We start from the raw sequence: 22354 nt of genomic DNA on the forward strand, positions 1-22354 counted from the left end.
TTGCAAGCTTCATCAAACTTCTAGATGCTACAACATATGATCTCTAAGAAATGCAGCCAAAAGGGGCTTCATCTAGCAGAAATCTAATGTCTATGTATGATTGATTCATCCCTAATGGCTACATTTTTCTTATGACACTCGAGGAGGTGATCCCATAGGAAACTAGCCTATGAAGAAAGTCAAGCGAGGCCACTTCCATAGAAGGATCAAATCATGGATTCTAAATAGTACACTGCTTCATACCACAACATAAAATCAACATTAATAATTCAAATAATCAATGCTAGAAAACCAAAGGTTGAGACATTATTACTAATATTCTCCCACTTGTCGAACACCTTTGAAGAGCAAATTGAAAAAAAAAGATTTCAACTACTAGGGGTCATGAGGCCCATTGACTCTGAAAACCATCTAAAATTATTTGTGCTCACGAGCTTTGTCAATGCATCTGCAAAATTCATCAAAGTGTCAACCTTCTCCAATTTCAGCTTCTCGTATTCCACCATATCACGACCAAAATGAAACTGAACATCAATGTGCTTTGTTCTAGCATGGAAAGTAGGGTTCTTTGCTAAGCAAATGGCACTTTGACAGACAAGACAAATGGTAATCACCCTTGCATCAAACCCAATATCAAAATACAACTGTCTAAGCCAATTGGCTTCCTTACAAGCATGAGTAGCTGCCATTTACCTTGCTTTTGCCAAGTACAAAGTCACTACAACTTGTCACTTACTCATCCAATAGCTAGCACCACCAAACATCATGAGTACATACCCACTCATGGATCTTCTACTATCAATGTCACCTACCCAATCTAAATCCACAGATCTACGAATACAAACCGAATGTCGAGATCCAATAGGATAACCATGAAAACACACGGAATACTTGGATGTACTCCACAAATATCTTAACACTCTCTTAATTGCATCCCAATGTATCCGTCTAGGATTAGCCATAAATCAACTTAAACTCGCACAACTTGGGCAATGTTTGGCCTTGTATAGACCATGGCATACATCAAACTACCAACAACACTTACATATGGTACTTTGGTCATGTCCTCCATCTCAATAGGAGATTTTGGATAATCCTCTACAAATAATTTCATTCCTTACAAAGGAACTACCAAGGATCTGCAAGTTGTCATGGTAAATCTCTCCAAGACCGAGTTCACATACTTGCTATGAGTTAACCAAAGATATTTGCTAGCTCTATCTCTTTTGATTCCCATTCGTAGAATGTACTTAGTTGCACTTAGATCTTTCATCTCAAACTATTCTAACCACTGGGAATTCAAGTTAAAAATTGTAGAATTTTCATTCCCCAAAAAACAATATCCTACATATGCAATAGTGAGAATGGGACCATTATTAGTTTTGTAGTAAACACAGTGATCGAATTTAGACCTTTGAAATCCCAAGCTCAACACATAGGTATCAAACTTTTGGCACCACATTCTAGGATACTATTTCAGACCATACCAAGATTTCTTCACCTTACATACCAGATTTTTTTACATTTTACCATGAAATGCTTTGGGTGTGATATATAAATCTCTTCCTCCAAGTCACCATAAAGGAATGTTGTCTCCACATACATTTACTCAACTTCTAAATCGTAAGTTGTTGCAAGTGACAACAGGAATTGTATAGATGCCAACTTTTCTACAGGAGAGAATATTTCACCATAGTCAATTCCCTCCACCTAAGAATACCCCTTTGTGACCAACCATGCTTTATACTTATTAATATTGCCACCAAGACCAAACTTTTCTTGAACAAACATTTACAATCAACGGGTTTACATCCTTTAGGAAAAGGCACCAAATCCCATTTATTATTTATTTTTTCAATGCAGCCAAAGCTTCATCCAAGAATCTACAACATTCATACCCATAGCCTCTCTAATAGTCCTAGGCTCATTAGTGATAGTAATCAAAGCAAAAATACAACTAGAATCCAACAATGAATAACCAAACCTTTCTAGTTGCCACCTAAAAATCATAGACCTTAATGAATGAGGTTGAGGTTCCTCTTCAAAACTTTTAGAGCTGCTAGAACTCTCTTCATCATCAATTTCAACAAGAGTGCGAGTGGTAATTGAATTACCTCCTTATCTTTCTCTTCTTTCTCTAACTACAATTCAACAAAGGAAGGTTCCATCTCTTTGAAAATTGCACTTCTATTGTAGAGAATCTTCTCGGCCACTAGATCCCAAAGATTGTACCCCTTCACATTGATACTATAGCCAATAAACATAAATTTTAACCACCTTATTCTCCAACTTAAAACTTTTCTCATTTAACACTTGTGCATATGCCTCACAACCAAATACTCCAAAATTTCTCATCAAAAGCTTCTTTCCTAAGCACACCTTTGTGGTTGTCTTATCAACAAGTGTTGACATAAAAGATCTATTTACCAAATAGCAAGTAGTGACACAACTTCAACCTAGAACTTATGTTCAAGACCAACACCACTTGGCATATCCTAGCCTTCTCCATCAACGTCTTGTTCATCCTCTCAACAACTCCATTCTGTTGAGGGGTGTATGGAGTTGTCTTTGCCTCTCGATCTCGTGCTCTTTATAGAACTTGTCATATTTTGCCAAACAAAACTCACCGCCGTTGTCAATCCTCCATTTGATCTTTCTACTAGCCTGATTTTCAACCAAGGTCTTAAACTCCTTCAATTGACTACAGACTTTGAATTTACTCCTGAGGAAATATACATCTACTATAGTCATCAATAAATGAAACAAAGTATACAGATTTTGAAATCAAAGGAACATTAATAGGACCAAACACATCTAAATGAATATAGTCCAAAACCATAAAAGACTCATGAAAACTAGAATAAAACTGAACATGGTTTTGTTTTAGATAAATGGAATGTTCGCAAAAGTCAAACTTAAGATTACAATAATCAAGCCCCTCAATGAGGCCTTTATTATTCAAGGCTCTATGACCCTTCTCACTAATATAGCCGAGTCTATTGTACCATAGCATTGTTTCTCCATTGGAAGCTCGGTTTCCAAGGAATGAGCACCCTTAGGTACCCAAAATGCACGACCATTGGAAGTAGATGAAATAGATCTCTTTATCCAATGGCAAAGATGAATAATCTAAGACTCTTTTCTTCAGCTTGTCAAAAGAACTATTGCACTAAATAGTGAATGCATCCAGCTTGAACAAGTTGCAAATCCGAACACCCTTAGTCATCACCATAGCTCATCTTGTTATCTTGCATCCTTCACTTGAGAAAAAAACTTGCACACCCACAACATTCAACTTTCTCATCAAAAGTAGGTTTCATGCCAAACCAAGGCTATGTAGCACATCATTGATCCCCTTCACTCTATCATCAAGGAATCAGATTTTGACTCTTCCATAGCCAACAATCTCCAAATGAGAATCATCACCCAAATACACCTTCCCACCATCAAATTCTTCATAATTTGAAAACCAACCCCTATGTGAGGTCATGTGAAAAGATGCACTAAGTCTATCAACCACACATCTTCAGATGCATGCATTGCCAAGGCTGCAACAAATGCTTCATCATCATCCTAAGAGGACTTATCTGAACCAAAATCATTCTTTTTATTTTTCTTTTTTTTCTCCTCACATTCTTTGTGAAAATGACAAGTTTTTGCTGAAATTCCAACACTTTGCCTTCAACTTACTAGACTTGGATTTTGACCTCTTGTCCTTCTTCTTGCCTTTCTATTTTGATTTGCCACAAACATCAAGGGCCTCCTTAGCCGTCTCAAAAGATTTTCTTTGCATTTCTTCATAAAGTAATGTTGAAACCACTTCATCCATCTTGAAGGTGTTAGTGATACTCCCAATGGCCATCACAAGGTGATCCCTTTCACATATCTTAGTACACACTTCGCTACAACCCAGTGTTCTACTTTAGGGGATGTCATGAAATGAAATATGTATCTCACACCACAACTAAGACTGGATCTAGTGGTTGTAAGATAGATGAGACTGCAAACTAGTTGCTTGAATGCCAACTCATTCACCATAGGTGAATCTGATTTGGCTAATAGTTTCAGATCTTTCTCCATAGGTGTAGATGAAGGTTTCCAATCTTGCATCCTAAATTTATCCAACAAACTCCTGGCATACTTCGACTAAGAAATAAAAATGCTACCACATGTCTACCAAACCTCTACAAATACACCAAGACAATAATGCAAAAGTCCCAAATCTATCATATCAAATGCCTAACACAAGTTATGTTTGATGTGCTCAAGCAAGTGTTCTCCACTACCAGTAATGATGATATCATCCACATAGATGACAAGAAAAATGATGTCATTACCAGCACTCTTGACATACAAATTGGGATCCGAAGGACTTCTCTGAAAGCCTTGTTCAACCAAGTATTGATCAATCTTGATGTACCATGCCTCAAGGACTTGTTTTAGGCCATAAAGAGCCTTCACCAATCTACATACTTGGTGCTCTTTGCCTACAACCTTGAAACATTGAGGTTGCATCATGTAGACCTCTTCCTCCAAATCACCATTGAGATAGGCACTCTTCGCGTCCATTTGATAGACTTTCCAGCCAAACTATGCGACAATGACTAGAACTAGTCAGATGGTACTCATCTTTGCTATGGAGGCAAAGATTTCCTCGTAGCCAACACCACCTTTCTGTGAGAAGCCTTTAGCCACCAATCAAGCTTTGTATTTATCAAGTGTTCCATCAGCTTTGTACTTCACTTTATAGACCCATTTGCAACCAATGGGTTTCTTCACTGGTGGAAGATTTGACAGAACCCAAGTGTTATTCTTTAGAAGACTATGATGTTCATCTTCCATACCCTTTTCCCATTCAAGTATTCCTTTTGCCTCTAAATAAGTCTAGGCCTCATAAACACTTTGAATGTTAGCCATAAGAGCAAAATTGACTATTTTCTTCTTCTTCTTCTTGCCTCTAGAAGACCTACCCCAGCAAGCTCATCATCCTGAACATCACCGAGAAGCTTTTCCCACCACTTAGGCCGGAGAGTAGAATCATCTACTTCCAAATAAGGTGTATCAACATGACCCGGGCTGCCTAGAATAAAATCATCTGGATGTTAATCAAAGTTATCTTGAGGGAGCTCTGGTGGAACAATATCATGCCTAAGAGATTCCACGACTTCAAGTTCCAAATCATCTGAATCACTCCCTTCGGATGGAGCTAATGGAAGCCTAACACCTATATCTTTTGTTTGCAGAGGCTGATCTTTAGGGCGTTGGATGGGAGAAGAGAGTAGTAAGGGCCCACCTTCATCAAAAACCACATCTCTACTAAATGTGAGATGGTCAGTGTCCACGTCAATCAGTTGATAGGCTTTATGATTGTCACTATAGCCTATAAGCATCAACTTCTAACTTTTGAAATCCAGTTTTGTTCTCTTAGCATCTAGAATCCGAACATACATTGTTGAACCAAAAACCTTGAGGTGGTTGATTTTTGGTTTCCTCGCAAACCAAGCTTCCTTGAGAGTCTCTTCTTAACGACTTATGTGGGAGACCAATTCAAAAGGTATACTGCAATATACATTGCTTCAGCCCAAAACTTCTTAGGCACATTCTTGTTTTCTAGCATACACTAAGACATTCAATTATGGTTTGGTTCCTCCGCTCAACAACACCATTCTGTCGAGGGATGTAAGGTGTGGTAAGTTGACGCTTGATGTCGTGTTTACCACAGAAGTTTGTGAATTTAGTGGAACGGAATTCACCCCATTATCTGACCTATGAATTATGATTTGATGTCCTAACTCTTTTTCAACTAAAGCTTTAAACTTCTAAAATTCATTAAACACATCTGATTTTGCTTTGGAAAAAAACACCCACATTTTTCTACTAAAATTATCGACAAACAAAAAAAAATACCTAGCACCAGTGACCAATGTCATATTCATTGGTCCACAAACATCTGCATGAACCAACTGCAAGACCTTGGATGCTCTCCAAGCTTGTCCATCTAAGAATAGAGTTTGATGTTGCTTCCCTGCTTGGCAAGCTACGCACACACCATGTGTTTGCTGCTGAATCTCAGGTAAGTCATCTACTAGATTCTCCCAAGCCAATTGAGAGAGATGTGATAGGTTGAGATGCCCATATCGCTGATGCCAAAAAGTGCTAATGGAAGAGTGTTGATGGAAGAACTCTTCGCAGCCATTGCAATCCCCTAAGACTCTCCAATATCAATCAGTCTGTACAATCCATGATCTTGAGGCCAGCAACAATTATCTTCTTGGACTCATTATCAACAATGTGGCACTTGTGTGCACTGAAGATGAAATCCAACTTTGGATGGTGTCGCATCATCTAACTAACAGAAAGCAAAATTAAGCTCCATGCCAGAAACATGGTATACATTGAGAATTATGAAATTTCTTCCACCAAATGTAATCTGAACGTTGCCCTTGCCGACAACTGTATACTCTTCACCTCCTCCAAAGATCACTGAATCGGAGCAAGCCGTTCACTTTGTGAACCAATCTCTTTTGTGCATGAAATGTTGAGAAGCTCTAGAATCAATGTACCAAGCAGATGATTTCACATGGTCTGCTAGACTTTTGGCCATAAATGTGTAAAAGGCAAACTCCTACTCAGTGTTCTCTACAACATCGGCCTTCTACTAAGATCCTCCCTAGTTGGAGTTCTCATCAGCCAACCGTTTCTGCACTATTTTTTCATGTGACCAAGCTTACAACAATAAAAACATGTGATAACTTTCTTGGAGCTTTCCATAGGTTTGCTTTGTCCTTTTGGCTGAAAGGACTTGCTTTTGCCTCTGCCTTTGCCTTTATCCTTGGCTTTGGCAATAAACGCTTGTTCTACATTGGATGATTCCCTGCTACTCCCAAACTGTTGTTTCCATCTATCCTACTACAGAAGCTTTTTGCATAGGTGAGCAAACTTCAGGTCAACATTCGTGGATGTAATGTTGAGCATTTCAATTAAGTGTTCATAGGATTGTGGTAAGCTTTTTAGCATTATAACCACCATATCCTCTTCTTCCATTTTGCAACCAATAGCTTCCAGTTGATCTCAAATATCCTTGATCTTCACAAGATGCTCTTGCAAAGACATCTTATGGTCCATCATAATTGAAAACAACATATTCTTCAGAAAGAATGCTCTGCTCTTGTCTAACGTTTCATGAAGATCCTTCATATGCGTCCAAATCTCCGAAGCTATCTTGCCACACGACACTTGTGGAAGCATATCGTCGGTGACTAACAACTTAATGAGCATTACTGCTTCTCGTTTGCGCTCATGGAAGTTGTCCTAGTCTTTTCCTACTACCGAGGGACGTGCAGACTTACCCAAAACAATCTAGTCTAGACACCAGTATTCAAAGATTGTGAGAATGCATTATTTCCACATGTTGAATTCTTGTCGTTGAAGCACTGATTATTTTCCAACATAATGTTGGTCAACAACATTATCCCTCCCATTTTTCAATGCGCGAAAAACGAGGTAAAACAAACTACAGCAGCATAATTTTGAAATTAAAGCTGATTTTTTTAATTAGAAATCTAGCAAAAATTCCAGGCATAGATCCCAAGGCGATAAAAAAACCCTTGATTTTATTAAAAATCTATCAAAAAACAACCTAGAGTGCAAAAAATAAGTAGGGCCCACGATTCAAAAAAATCAAAACCAAAGCGCAAAAAACAACCAAGTCTTCAACAAACCAAAATCTTCACACTACCTTTGTTTTCTACCCGTCGTGCTCAAATGAGCCCTCAAACCCGCACATTGCAGAAACAAACTGCATCACAGGAAAAAGGAAAATTTTGTCGTGCAATCTTGCAAAGCCATCGCAGGAAGATACAGGGCCGACATGGAAATACATCACAGTTGCAGAAGCTCACAAGGATTTTCACGAACCCAATGTGATTTTTTGTTTGCTCAGACACAACATGCAAAAAAAAGGCAGCCAAAAACCTTCCCGTCACAGCAACCAAACATAGGTGAGTAGACACGAGTTGTGGAAGAAAACAAGAACCCACGATTGGCTTCAAAAAAAAGACGAACCCTTGAATCTTTGATTTTTCCCTTGTGAACTCCCATGTTTTCACTGTTTCTACAAACAGAGAAAACCCTTCACTCAATAAACCTTTTCGATTTCCAGCCCACAATTTCCCTCAAAAATCCATAGCAAATCCACGAACATTTTAACAAACCAGATCGCTTTTGTTAGATCCTCAATTTCCAGGTGAAGAAAACCTTGATTTTCCACCTTCAAACAAGCACGCGAAAAAACCTTCAATTTTTTTTTTTAAAATGAATCAAAAAACTTCTATAAAAAATCTTGTTAGGATAACCACGAAAGTTTTTATTTAAAAAATTCCCTGGCTCTAATACCATGAAATGATAATTGCATGATTAACAATGGAGACAAAAGGCTCCATGAATAATAAATTACATGACAATGTTTATAAAATCAACAATTGTGAACAAGAAGCAGAAATAGAAACTACCTAAATAACTAAAACTAACTAAATGGCCATTAATAAACATTAATTACTCTAATACTACTTTATACAAGTCAATACTTTGACTAAATTTGAAGGTTTGGTTTATCAACTTAGCTTTTGAATGTGACTTGGTTTGTATCTTGAAGGTTTGAAAATGCATAATTCATGCCCATTTGACTTTATCCGTTATGAGAAATGGTTTCTCAATTATAGATTGATTAGATTTTTGTTTGATATTCTTTTAAGTTTCCTTCTTGAAAAATTTTCAATGATAAAATGGTTCTCTTTTATCGTTTTGGGTTGCAAACATGTTTATCGTAGTTGTTTTGAGTTCTTACTATGTTTTTTAAGGTTTCATAGTTTGTTATGATGGTGCAGTATCTATGATTAAACATTCTTTTGATATTCCAAAATAATTTGGAGTGCAATGTTGTTAGTAGTATTTTACCATCCTCTCACATCATACAACAAGACAGGGAGGTTTACTCATATATCATTCAATGAAATGCTTTATTGTTAACTTAGCAATAACTTTATCAACTTCATATAGAACTTACCAAAGAATCATTTACTAGCAACACTAACATACTAAACTCCATTAAGCTATTTTAAACGAACTTATCATTTGGAAAATTCATGGGCTAAACTCTCTATTTTATTTGCTCTCGATATCTCTATGGTATGGAAATGCCTTTAAATTTCAAAAGCAATTAGTTTTTGTCTCTTTTTCAACATTTTTTTATGTTCTTTTTTAAATCCCTTTTTTCCCCTTTTTTCCCATTTAAATCCCAAATTTTTCAAAAAAATCTTATATTTTTAGTTTGCCGATTTTTTCCCCAAAAGATTTTTACTGCTATGGTTTAAAGTTAGGATCATCATATAAACACTTCACCAAGGCAACATATGTTCCAGACTGTAGGCATTAAGTAGGTTCAAGAATCACCAAGAGGCATGGAGGGTTTTTATCATCCTTCAAGGCCGAGTGAATCAACTTAGAGTCATTTTGAATGTAGCAGATGTAATATACCAGTATTGTAAATAGTGCAAACTTCACAATAATTTAATCTACAGCAGGTTCATAACCACTAATCCAATTTTCAAATCACTATATTGATTCAGCCACATAGTACTCAGAATATATATATATATATATAGGCCACAGAATACTAATCAACTTCTTTGATGCATGACATCAGTTTGGTGTACATACACAGACTTAAAGGGACAGACTTCATTGTTTACAAACAGCAGTTCCTGCAGAACCAGAATTCCTAAATTAATAATTGAGATTCACAGCATGAAATCTTACTACTGTGCATTCAACATGCACCACCCTTCTGATCTCAGTCAAGATAATTGATTGCAGATTGGGGCTTGCGTTTTAAGGCGCAAGCAATATCTACCACACCTCAAACAATCATACACCTCACTCCCATATGGTTCCTACACTGATGATATGCTCGATTTCATGAATCTTCTATGTGCATTCTCATCGCACCCTTCTTCTCTACTAATTGAAATGACAAAACTTAGTCTTTACAACTACTCCTTGCAATGAAGCATTCGGGAACATGCCATTGTAACAATTCAATTAACTTAGGCGCCTCCCTTGAATATACGCTGTGAGGATCTCATCTCTATGTCTGAATACCAATTGGCTCCTATACTCCTGCTGCCATTTAAGACGTGCAGCAGAGATGAATTCATTCCCAAAGTGCTAGAGATGTCACCCGTAATCAGATCAGAACTCCTAGGTTGGCATCCAAGAGAACTGCATTTGTTTAATGCAACTGAGTAGCAGGGTCTCTGCCCCACGACAATATGCTTCTCAGGTTTGTATTTGAGAGAACAAGGCATTCGTTTAATGCACAATGTAAATAGACTTCTTTGATACCTTTCTCTAGCCACATCAACCTATATAAATAAATATCCTATTTAACATGTCAGCCAAGCTCAATTAAACCACCTCAAACAAATCCCAGCCAGGTCAGACAAGGGCTGTTGGAAAATTATTTAATATTTTTTCATGCCTAGTCAGCCCAGATTCCCACACCATCAATGTGAGCCCTTGAAATGATTATTTAACAATTTCACTAACTTATTTATTTATTTCAAATATTGGTGCTGGTTGACCTAGCCACCAATTGGGGACATTACAATCCTTCCATCCCAAAGATTGCTTGTTCTCAAGCGATCCACACCTACATGTCAAAACCAGATGCCAGGATCCCATGTCAACCTCAGAATCTCTACTCTGCCACTCTACTGTGCTATTCTGATAGAAGCATCTCCCTTCCAAACTCCATCACTAATCTTATCAATCCTGGAACAAAGGGATGTGAATGATTCTTAGCCCACGTCCATAGAGTGCATAATCATGGGACTCTCTAGATAAACCTGTAGTTCTTCATGGCCCTCAATCTCAAACAAACCAATCATCACAACATCATTTTGCATTATATTGCATGGACGAATCATTCTCATATACTGTGAATCATCACTAATAAATGCAATTATATCCATACCTAAAGTTTGGGTTGATGTTGTCTAGACATTACTATCTTCTACCATCAAGGAGTCCTTTAATTTGACATTGTGAGATTCTGACCTTTCTTTCTACTCCACTATTATCACTTCTTTCTTGACCTCCTCTTGTACTTTTGCATTCTTCTCCATTTCAAGTTCTACCTCTCCTGCTCACTCTTCCTTTCTCATTTGTCTTATGTAGTCATAAAGTCTCCTTTCACTTGGATTTATCCAATCCAGATATCTCAAGTAATCATCAAAAGGAAATACAGATTTAATTTGATCAACAGCCCTAAATATTCTTCAAAGATTTTGATCGCTTCAAATGTGTACCTTTTCCGATCCCATCGCTCCAATCCAAAACTCTCCTTGCAGGGCTGCTCCCCATATCTTCTTCTTCGTCCATATGTTTGGAACTCAAAATATTCAGCAAAGGTTCTATATTGTCGAATAGTTGGGCCTAAGCTTATATATTTGGCATGACATTGAGCCACTTCTTTAATAGATTAATCTAGTTGACTTTCTAATGGCATTAGATCCATAGCTTCATATTTTCATGAAACTGCATAAACTCCTCACAGGCTGGTAGGAAGGTAGCTCTGATGCCACTGTAATATACCAGCACCGTAAAAAGTACAAACTTCACAATAATTTAATCTACAGCAGATTCATACAACCACTAATCCGGTTTTCAGATTACTATATTGACTCAGCCACATGGTACTCAGAATATATATATATATATATAGGCCACATAGCAATAATCAACTTCTTTGATTCATGACATCAGTTCGGTGTACATACAAAGACTTAAAGTGATCAGAATTTATTGTTTACAAACAACAGTTCCTACAGAACCAGAATTCCTAAATTAATGATTGCAACTCACGGCATGAATTCCTACTGCTGTCCATTCACCATCTGTCGCCCTTCTGATCTCAGTCAAGGTGATCGATTGTAGATTGGGGATTGCGTTTTAAGGTGCAAGCAATATCTGCCACACCTCAGACAGTCACACACCTCACCCTCTGTATGGTTCCTTTGCTGATGATATACTTGATTTCATGCAACTTCTGTATGCATTCCCATCACACCCTTCTCTTCTATTTGAAATGACAAAACTCAGTCTTTACAACTACTCCTTGCAATGAAGCACTCTACATGCCATTGTAACAATCAGATTAACTCAGCTGCCTCCCTTGAATTTATGTTCTGGGGATCTTATCTTCGTGTCTGAATATCAATCGGTTCCTATACTCCTGCCATTTTGGACACACAACAGAGATGAATTCATTCCCAAAGTGCCAAAGATGTCGCCTGTAATCGGATCAGAATTCGTAGGTTGGCATCCAAGAGATCACTGCATTCGTTTGATGTAGTTGAGTAGCAGGATCTACACCCCACTAAAATATGCTTCTCAGGTTTGCATCTCAGAAAGCAAAGCATTCGTTTAATGCACAATGTAAATAGACTTCTTCAATGCCTTTCTCTAGCCAGATAGACCTATATAAATACAAATCCTATTCAACATGCCAGCCAAGCTCAATTAAACCGTCTCAAACAAATCCCAGCCAGGTCGGCCCAGGGCTGTTGGAAAATTATTTAATATTTTCCATGCCTAGTCAGCCTAGATTCCCACCCATCAAGTTGGCCCTTGAAACAATTATTTAATAATTTCACTAATTCATTTATTATTTCAAATATTGGTGCTGGCTGACCCAACCACCAATCGAGGACATTACAGCAGATCCCAAACCAATAACAGATAATGACAACATTAAGTCAGCTCTCAAACAGCTGATCTGGGCAGGAGTTTATCAAACCCTGAGTGGCAATCATTCTGCTAGTCTTCAAATAGTATACCTAGGCGCAAGTCTACAGGTCTGTGCAGGAGCAGATGAGGCAAGAAATCAGCAAGTCAAGAGTGAAGCATTTTCAGGTCAACCCTAACTTCCATGCCAAACAAGCAAGGATCATCACCTGCAACCAGTTTGTCAAGTAATTGAGGGTTCCATTACATATCTACGATCAAAGTTTGATTCATACATATTATAACTTGGTTTTGCAAAGACTCAAGTTAATCCTTGTGTGCATCATAAGCAAATTGGTGATCAACTTTTTAATCATTGTTTTATATGTTGATTTATTTTAATCATTGGGACTAATAAAGCATTGAATTAGGAACTCAAGGCTAAATTGGGTGATAGATTTGAGATGAAAGATCTAGATCCTGCAAGCTACATACTTGGAATGGAGATGCATAGAAACAAGGCTAACAAAAAGTTGTGGTTAAACCAGAGAAAGTATCAGGAGACTGTTTTGCAGGTATTCGACATGGATGACAACAATCTTATAAGCATTCCTTTACTGAGATGCACTAAGTTGAATCTAGAATGGTGTCCTAAGTCTACAGAGACTTTGGAGAACATGAGTAATATTCCTTATGTAGTAGGCAGCTTTAAGTATGCAATGGTCTGTACAAGGCTAGACATTGCCCCAACAGTGGAAGTTCTAAGTAGTTTAATGTCAAATCCTAGCAAAGAACATCATACACAGGTGAAAAGAGTGTTTAGGTAATTGAAAGAATGTCATAGCACTAATGATATGGGCATGGTGTTGATCAGAAAGGGGTTTGTTGATTTTGATTGGGTCGGAGATCTCAATAACCAAAGATAAATGTGTGGTTATGTCTTTATTCTGTTTGGAGCAGCCAGCAGTTGGATCAGTAATAGACAACAAACAGTTGCATTGTCCACTATTGAAGCAAAATACATGGTAACAAGACATGCTTGCAAAGAAGCTATGTAATTCACAAAGACTAGGTAATAATATTTGTTTTAAGAGTCATATGGTACTGAATTGTGATTCTTAGAGTGTAATTCATCTTGCAAAGAATCCTATTTACCATGCTTGCACTAAAATGTGGATTTACATTGTACAGTATCATTTTGTTCAGAAGATGATTGAAACAAAAAAATCTAAATGGAGAAAATTGGCACTTGGGTAGATATTGTTGATTTTTTGACAAAACCTATGAATACTGCTAAGTTTTTTGGTCCAAGGATGAGATGGGTTAATCCTAGTCTCACACATGAGGTTCCGTTTTAGGATACTATAAGTTATTCTACAATGAATATCAAGAGGTAGAATGTTGGAACTTTGGTGTGCCATTCACCTGCAGAAAGTTTCTAATGTAGGTTTTGATGGTTGAAGTTGATGAACTTTGCTCCAGGTCCATTTTGACAGTTATCTAGTCATAGACCTACAAACAATTGTGGTAAGCTATAGAAAATTGCAGTGATTGTCAAGTGTTAAATATCTTAAACCAATGTTGCTATGTTCCCAACTACAAGTCTTTTAGAAGAGAACTCACAATCGCTTGATTATAGGTATATACTGGTAGCGTGTATGACATTGCAAAAGCATTTCTGACATTGTTGTACACGTGGTGATGCCTAGCCCATGGTGATGTTCTAGGAGATGCACAAAGGTACCACCTGGTATCAATCAGGTGTTTGTCTCTGCTACTGCAAGCCACGGATAGTGCTTGATTATAGTGCAGGAAGACATGTACACAGTTCAAGAGATGCAGATCAACACCTTTCACCAATAGTGAGCAGTAGTGATTTATTATGTGTGGTGGCCTTTCATATGGAAAGATTGTGTTACATATGATGTATGACATGATGCATCATGATACAATAATGAGATGGTTGTGTGACTATTGGTATTCTATTTAGCAGTTTGATAATTACATGACTTGTATTACATGAAGACAGCTATATTTATCTACTCGTACAAATGTGCCAAGGTTGGACAGATTGAGATTGGTATGATGTGTTGTATCCTGAAAATGTGCAGTCCTAGGTGGAGGTTGTAAATTGTCGGTCTATAGATTAAGACTGTGTGAAAGCACTCCATTGTATTGGATGTATCTTTCCTAAATAATACAATTGCTAATGTCCTTTGCTAGTGGATTTTTTCCAGATCTGTCTCATTTGTATTAGTGACTTGTAGATTATTCATGTACTTCCTTTAATGTTGCTTAATTTAATTGTGTACCAAACATAATTCAATTTGATCATATAATATTAAGTTGTTCTGATATCCCACCCTATTAATCAACTGAATCAAGGATTGAATTCCCAACATTCAGTAGGTACACAAAAATTTAATCATTTTTTACAGTGGCATTTGCATGGAGACATATATTATAACCCTGGAATTTCTTCATAAGATAAATAGAAGCAAATAAAATATGCATAGATACATTAAACTTAATTCAACACAACAGGTATTTTGTGTGAAAGTGGAGGGTGATGGGAAAACTCTGGTTAGTACAATCTGTGCACTTGCCTTTGTTCACTTCTTAATGTGCTCCCACAAGTAAAATTTCCAAGGGAAACATGATAGTTAAATCTAGATCAGAAAATACCGGAGTCCCTATCCTGTCTACTTCTTAGGGTGAAAAATCTACCTAATGTAAGGAGTATTATTTTATTCAAGTTTGTAATAGACATAAGTCTCTTTCCTTGGGTCCCATTGAGCCCCTAACATGAGGTACACCTTTGCACTACCCCTCCTTTATTTGGGTACCATGTTCATGTTATAGGCTTGCAAATGATTATAAATAAATCCACTATAGGTTAGAGGCCTACATGTGCTAGCTTAATACATCTTGGACCTTGTATCTCTCAAGGATGACCTAATCAGAGATGCCTGTACTTTGTGGGGAATCAATCCACATCTTGTGCATTGTGTATAATAGATGACTGTTCATCCTTGGTTAGTCGCCTGCATGTGCTAGGTTAATACATCTTGGACCTTGTGCCTCCCATGGATGGCCTAATTATAGATGTCTGTACTTTATGGGGATCGGTCCACACCTTGTGTATTGTGTACCACATTGGGTCTTTGTCGACCCCTTCTCATATTCATATGACTCAGCTGTGTATATTTACAATTGCAAAGATCGCTACAGAATCAATGTTGAAGATGTGTGGTGATTTATCAACATACCCCAAGGGCATCTTTATTATAGCCTATGGGCACATATGCAGCCTTCTTTTGTTCCAGATCTCTTTATTGCTTCGTGTGTTTGATGTAAAGCTTACTACTTTCTTTCCTTCTTTCATTTTCGGCAAACTTTATAGAATGTCATCATTTATTTCCACATGTTTCCTAAGCATCTAAGGAACACTCATTTCAGTAAAGCAAGAAAGCTTTCAAAAAGATTGTGGATCTGGTATAAAAATTTGCATGCTTACCTTCTTGGATTAAAAACAGGCACTCTTTAAGATTCTATCCAATTGTTCCTTCTAAAGACAAGGAACCACTGGTCAGCTGCATTTATTATTCTAAGCCTTAACAGTGCTTGACATTTTTTGTTCGGCTCCTTAGAAATATCCATCAAATCATTCAAGATGATGCCTAATCTTGTGGCAACTTTCCTAGATCCCGTTCCTTGAAAGAGTGCTATTCAAAACTTGACCTTCCATGCACGGATTAAAATTTCAAGTTTCTTGCAGAATCATTACTTCTGGCATCTAAGTAATTAGTCTTCCATTTCAGTTTATCATGTTGTTTAAAGATGACCACAAGGATCCTTAACATCTGATGGAAGTGACAATCAAACAGCCTTAATTGCAGACAAAGAATTGATACCCTCGTGATCATCTTAGGGAACCTTTTTTCAAGTTAAAAATATTAACTACCTCTTTGACCCATACCCAGGCTTACAGTTTTCAAGTTACTGACACAGTTTCTGTGTGAGGAAATCGCCACTATAGGGAGAATATACAATGGTCAGCAATAAAAAGTTTGGACTAATGAATGGCTTATTTAAATAATAAATTCAAACAAAATATACCGAGACAAGTTTGTAAGGACCTGCATACTGGGATTATGTCCTCTTCAATGTCACGAGTCCAAAGGGACCACTCAAGCTGAACAGCAGTAATAGGATGCACTGCATGGGCTCTTCTAATGGTGTCAACGCTGGCTTCTGACAGTCCAATATATTTTATTTTTCCCTCTTCCACAAGCTTTTTGAGCTCCCCGATCTAAAATCATTGGCAAGACAAAGATTGCATTGATTATGAACCAGACAAAAATCACTAATGAATCTGCATATGACAGATGAAGTCTTATAAAGTTTAACAAATGCACACTTAAAACCTCGCCCAGCATTTCAAAGGGGACAACATCAAAAAAAAATATGCTCCAAATTTCAAAATAGATGGAAATTTCAGAAGCAAACCTAGTCTAATACTTGGCATTCTTTGCATTTTAGAAAGAAACAATGCAAATAAGAACACAATGTGCTTACGGTTTCTTCAATAGGAATTGACGTATCTATCCTATGCTGATAATATAGATCTATGTACTCCACGTCAAGCCGCTTAAGGCTTTCTTCACAACATTTCCGGACATACTCTGGGGAACCCTTGGCATCTATCTTACCATCAGCAGTAGTTACAACACCAAACTTTGTTGCAAGTTGAATTTTGTCACGAGGAAGCTGCTTTAAGGCCTGTACAAAATCATTTCCAGTGTTAGCTACATGTACTACTTGTGTAAGCCACTGGACCATTTTTGTTCACAGTTAATGCCTTCGAAGAAAAAGGCTTGGGAGATATACACAAAACCAAATCACATTAACTATGAAATGAAACTAAATGGAGTCACCTAAAGACTCTGTGAGAACAAAGAATTTGTAGGACAAGCAATTCAAATCAAATAGAGGTGAACAACATTTTCTATTAGTTTACGTGATTCACGACAATGACAACAAATAATTTGTCGAACATGCAATATAAATGAAGTAGAGGTGAACACATTTTAATTAACTTGTATAGGTGAACCCTTCTTTACTTTACAAAAGAAATTAAGCTGAGTTACACACATTTGCAATCAATGGTTAAATCTCAACACATCTAATAGATAATTAGTTTTACTTTTCATCCTTCAAAGACAAAAATGTCAAAAAGTATACGCCCATCATCCGACAGAAAGTTTACCCTAAGATAAGTGTCTCATGGCTATTGGGAATGAATCAAATCAGGTGCTGCTATCTTCTTCCTTTTTAATATTTTATTCTTTCCGAACTGAACTGAAAAAGATTTAAATCCAAAAAACCAGAGACTTACAATAAATTGAAGACAAGGAAATAAAGTTTGGAGAATTATCATAAAGCTTAACAATACTCCATCTATATATACATCCTGATAGGTCCATGTCCAACACAGTGTTGAGTCACGGACTCTGTATACATGGCAAATTGTTTTGTGTCCTGGACTTGCATTTAGTGGGAAATTTCGGCTAAAACTTGACAAAACTCAACAATTAAAAATATATATAATATAAGAAAATTTGTTTCTATTGGTTTCTTCTGCAAATTTAAGTTGTTGTTTTTTTTCAGGCTCGGCTAAGTCTGACAACTGAGACTTGTATCTGACAGCAGGAGTCTCGGCTGTCGGACTCAACCAAAGCTGCAGACTCTCGTACTCACATCGGCGAGTCCTTGCCTCAATACCATGCTCCAACAAATGTATGGCCTAGAGAACCTTGCGAGTTGTAATCATTATCAACAGCATACTCTGATCACTTGTAAGCTAAAGCTAAACACCAAATAAAGACGCCTTTGATCACAAATCGGATTAGACATGGAGAAGATTTCCTTTTAAGGGTATACATAAATAGTTCACAATTTGGACCTCTGTTTGTGGAGAGACCAGGGATCAAAACCGGCGGGCTGCCCTTGAGTGTGTGTGCGGGAAGATTTAGCTCCAACTAGTAAGGGCCATGATGGCCATAATGGAAACTGGTGTCATCGAGGAAGCCCATTCTTATAATGTCCTAAATTCAAAGGATATTCTAAATTAAAAATCGGTAAGTATGTGTGTATAGCAAACAGTTTTAAAAGTGAAGCTCACCTTCCCAACAAGAACTTCATTGGTAGTGGCGCCATATACATCTGCTGTATCAAAGAAGGTAATGCCTTTCTCGAAAGCATACTTGATCATAGAAATTACATCTTCTTCGGAGAGAGGTTTATTATATGTTCCGGTGAGCCCCATGCATCCATATCCCAACTTAGAAACCTTTACCAAATCAACATTCCAATTTCAATGTTTATCGGAACCTTTCATACCCAAAATTCCATATGAGATATACATGAGACAAATGAAGAAATTGAAAAGAAAATACACACCTGCAAACCTTGACTGCCTAGAATGACTCGTGGAATAACTGTAGTTGCCATTGTAGATGTTCGTAGATAACTTAGGTAGCTCTAAAGAGAGAAGCTGTGGATTCTAACAGCCTGCTCTATTATAAACAAATTGTTGATTGGAATTCTCTGTTATTAGTTACTCTCTTTTTTCAATAGTACAGTCTGAGTTGGTTTAGTGGTGGAGAATTTGTGAACTTGACATCACAAGTTCAAATCTCCAGGGTGTAAGGTATGTACACATTGTCTTGTTGCAGTGCACTATCTCCCACAAGAAGTATGAGGTAGTGGCATGCTAGAGAATGACACAGTTTTGTTATTTACTTCAAATATGTAGGTTTGTTTATCTATTATATTCGGGAATGACACAATTTTGTTATTTACTTCAAGGGTATGTAGGTTTTTTTCATCTATTGATTTGCCTCTCAAAATTCTTTTTTCTTTTACAAAATAAAGTGTCGAACAAATGCTTGATTATAGTCAAAAATAAGTTTATTGTTGGGAAAAAATTGTGTCATACTCAAATTGTTGGGCAAACTTTTTGTGCTATATTCAAAAATATGATCATCAACAATGAGTACAATAAAAGATAGTATTTGTGAAATAGTGTGGCCAAAAAAATTAAGAGTGCTTGATTAATATCATTTTGTTTCTTCCGTACTCACACGTTACACCAATATGTCCATGCACTTTATGCAATTTTAAGTATGATGTCTTCAAGCTATGTTCGGATCTATGATTGTCCAACCATAATAATATGAGTCATTAGCCAAAGGCAAAAATATCATCTCAGATATAGATTTAATCAAAATAAGTTGGAGTTTAGTTTATTCCATAAAACTCAAACTCATGCACACTCCCTACAATATTATTTAGAGATAAATTTGTATAAATTTTAATATTCTTTATTTTTATAGCATATCTAAAATTTATTTCAACTATATCAAAAAGTATTAAAGTTATTAAAAAAAATGTTGATATCGAGATTTTAAAATTAAATTTATTTCATAATAAATTATTTAGATTGATAAATTATTTACTATATGAATTCTAATTGTTATGATGTTAATTTCAATGAATTCTATTAATTTTAAGATCTAGGTTAATTAATATTAATTAACATGAATTCTATTTCACTATTCAACTTTAATTTTTATGAAGAGTGAATTAACATTTTCTCTCAACATATTTTTGTACAAGCAAAAATTCAAATTTATTTTTAAACATATATTTGACAAAAAATATTTGTTATGTTAATTATTAATAATTCTACTTAACTATTTTAATTTAAAAATTAGATTAATTCTATTTACCTATTTAACTTTAAGATGGTTAATTCTATTTAATTGCTTTACTTAAACTTTAAAATTTAGGTTAATTAACTTTAATTGTTTTGAATTATAATTAACTATTTTATTTCAATCTTTCATCTTTTTTATTTAATTTGGATTTACATAGATTCAAAAAAATTATAGCAAATACATAGAAAACAACTTTAATTTTTTCTATTTTTTTTGAACATGTCTAATTATAATTTTTTTAAATACATATTTGATAGAATTCATTTATTATCACATTTTTTAGGTTTAATTATTATGAATTCTAATTAACTATTTAATTTCAATATTTAATCTTCTTTATTTAATTTGAATTTACATAGATATAAGTTACATTTTACCTCTTCTAACTAAAATTTATGGCAAATATATAGAAATTTGGGACCTCATAACGATCACTTAATTTAGGCGAAGACCTAGATCCCGTGTCGACTCAAGTAGAAAATTCAATGTGTTTTTCGACTAGCAAGTATAAAAGAAGGTCTACCCTCTCATTTGAAAGCTAATCAATCACCTAACGAATTCAAGATCTCAATTACCCTCTAGCAAATTCAAGTGAGCAAACAACCAGTCTTCTATCAAGCATTGGAGTAGAAGTGAAGTAAAGATTCAAGCATTGGAGATGGCATTCATGTTCTATGTTTTATGAAGACTATCTATATGAAACCCTAATTCTTGTGAAGACAAACAAAAAATCATTAAAGGTATATCATTAGGTTTCATTTATTCTTAGCCTTTCTCTCAAAACCAAAGTATTTTACTGTAGTACTTCATTTACATTTTCAATTCAATTACATGGTTAATTTCAAAACTTGGTTTTGACCTAAGGAAAACCCCCATTCCCAACAATTTCCCCCTTCTTTCTGTGTGCAGGAAATAGGTATAGAGTTGCGTTTGAGAGGATCGACAAGATTCGTAGAGATGAACAAGTTCACCTTTTCACAATGAGAAATTTGGAGGACCAAGCCAAATTGGACCAGCACGGTCCCAAAAAATGAGGTCGAACTTCTGAGAACATAAAAATCATCTTCATCTACTCAAAACTAGGTTGGTGGCTCTGTACAACATCTATAGGTCACATTTTCTATCAAATTGCTTTAATAATTCACTATCTTGCCCTAATCTTTAAAAATTTCAAAACACAATTCAATTTAGGGAAGAAAGAGACCCATTTAAGAGGCTTGGAATCTAATTAGAATCTTGACCTATCAAGGTTAGATCTATTAGATTCCATCTTCCCCTAATGTAATGGTGAATTAGATCTTTTAGTAGTTTTATTATCTTAATTTAACCCTAACCCTAATTTTACACCAAAATTGTATGATTCTTAATGCATTTATTTAATATCTTGTTTATAATGATTAGTATCCTAAGATCCTAATTTCTAACAATTTCTAACACAAGGGGTACAAAAAAATTACATACTAGATTTTAATTTTATTGTATTATTATTATTGAGAAATTTGTTCATGTCGTAATTCAAATGATTATTGATTTAATATTATAATCTTTCGAACAATTGACCTTTATAAAACTATTCAATAAAACTTATGTTATCTAGGTTGATGAGGTAGTAACTGGCATCGGGAGTATTCATGTTGAATTGAAAGAAGATGATGTTGTGCAAAAGGTACTTAGATCTCTTCCTAAAACTTATAGTCATAAGGTGTCTATTATTGAGGAAAGTAAGGACTTAGATAAATATCCAATGGATCGGCTATATGGTGCTCTAACTTCTTTTGAGATGAGAGAGT

At 35.9% G+C, this 22354-nt stretch overlaps 1 protein-coding gene across 2 annotated transcripts in view; it reads right to left on the bottom strand.

Moving 5' to 3' along the window:
* LOC131031448 (probable aldo-keto reductase 1) overlaps positions 1–19576 on the bottom strand; it is a 48352-nt gene extending 28776 nt beyond the window's left edge. The window contains exons 1-4 of one of the 2 annotated variants that reach the window (XM_057962564.2): positions 19246–19575; positions 18968–19135; positions 17362–17565; positions 16923–17095 (exon numbers count right to left, since the gene is read on the bottom strand). In XM_057962564.2, coding sequence (XP_057818547.1) covers positions 16923–17095; positions 17362–17565; positions 18968–19135; positions 19246–19296 — 596 coding nt within the window. In that variant the 5' untranslated portion in view covers positions 19297–19575. Of the gene's footprint in view, positions 1–16922; positions 17096–17361; positions 17566–18967; positions 19136–19245 lie in introns of both variants that reach the window. The other variant, XM_057962565.2, reaches the window with a different exon arrangement.
* Positions 19577–22354: the final 2778 nt, after the last annotated feature.

This window comes from Cryptomeria japonica, chromosome 10 (genome assembly GCF_030272615.1).
Source record: "Cryptomeria japonica chromosome 10, Sugi_1.0, whole genome shotgun sequence".
NCBI classification, from domain to species: Eukaryota; Viridiplantae; Streptophyta; class Pinopsida; order Cupressales; family Cupressaceae; genus Cryptomeria; species Cryptomeria japonica.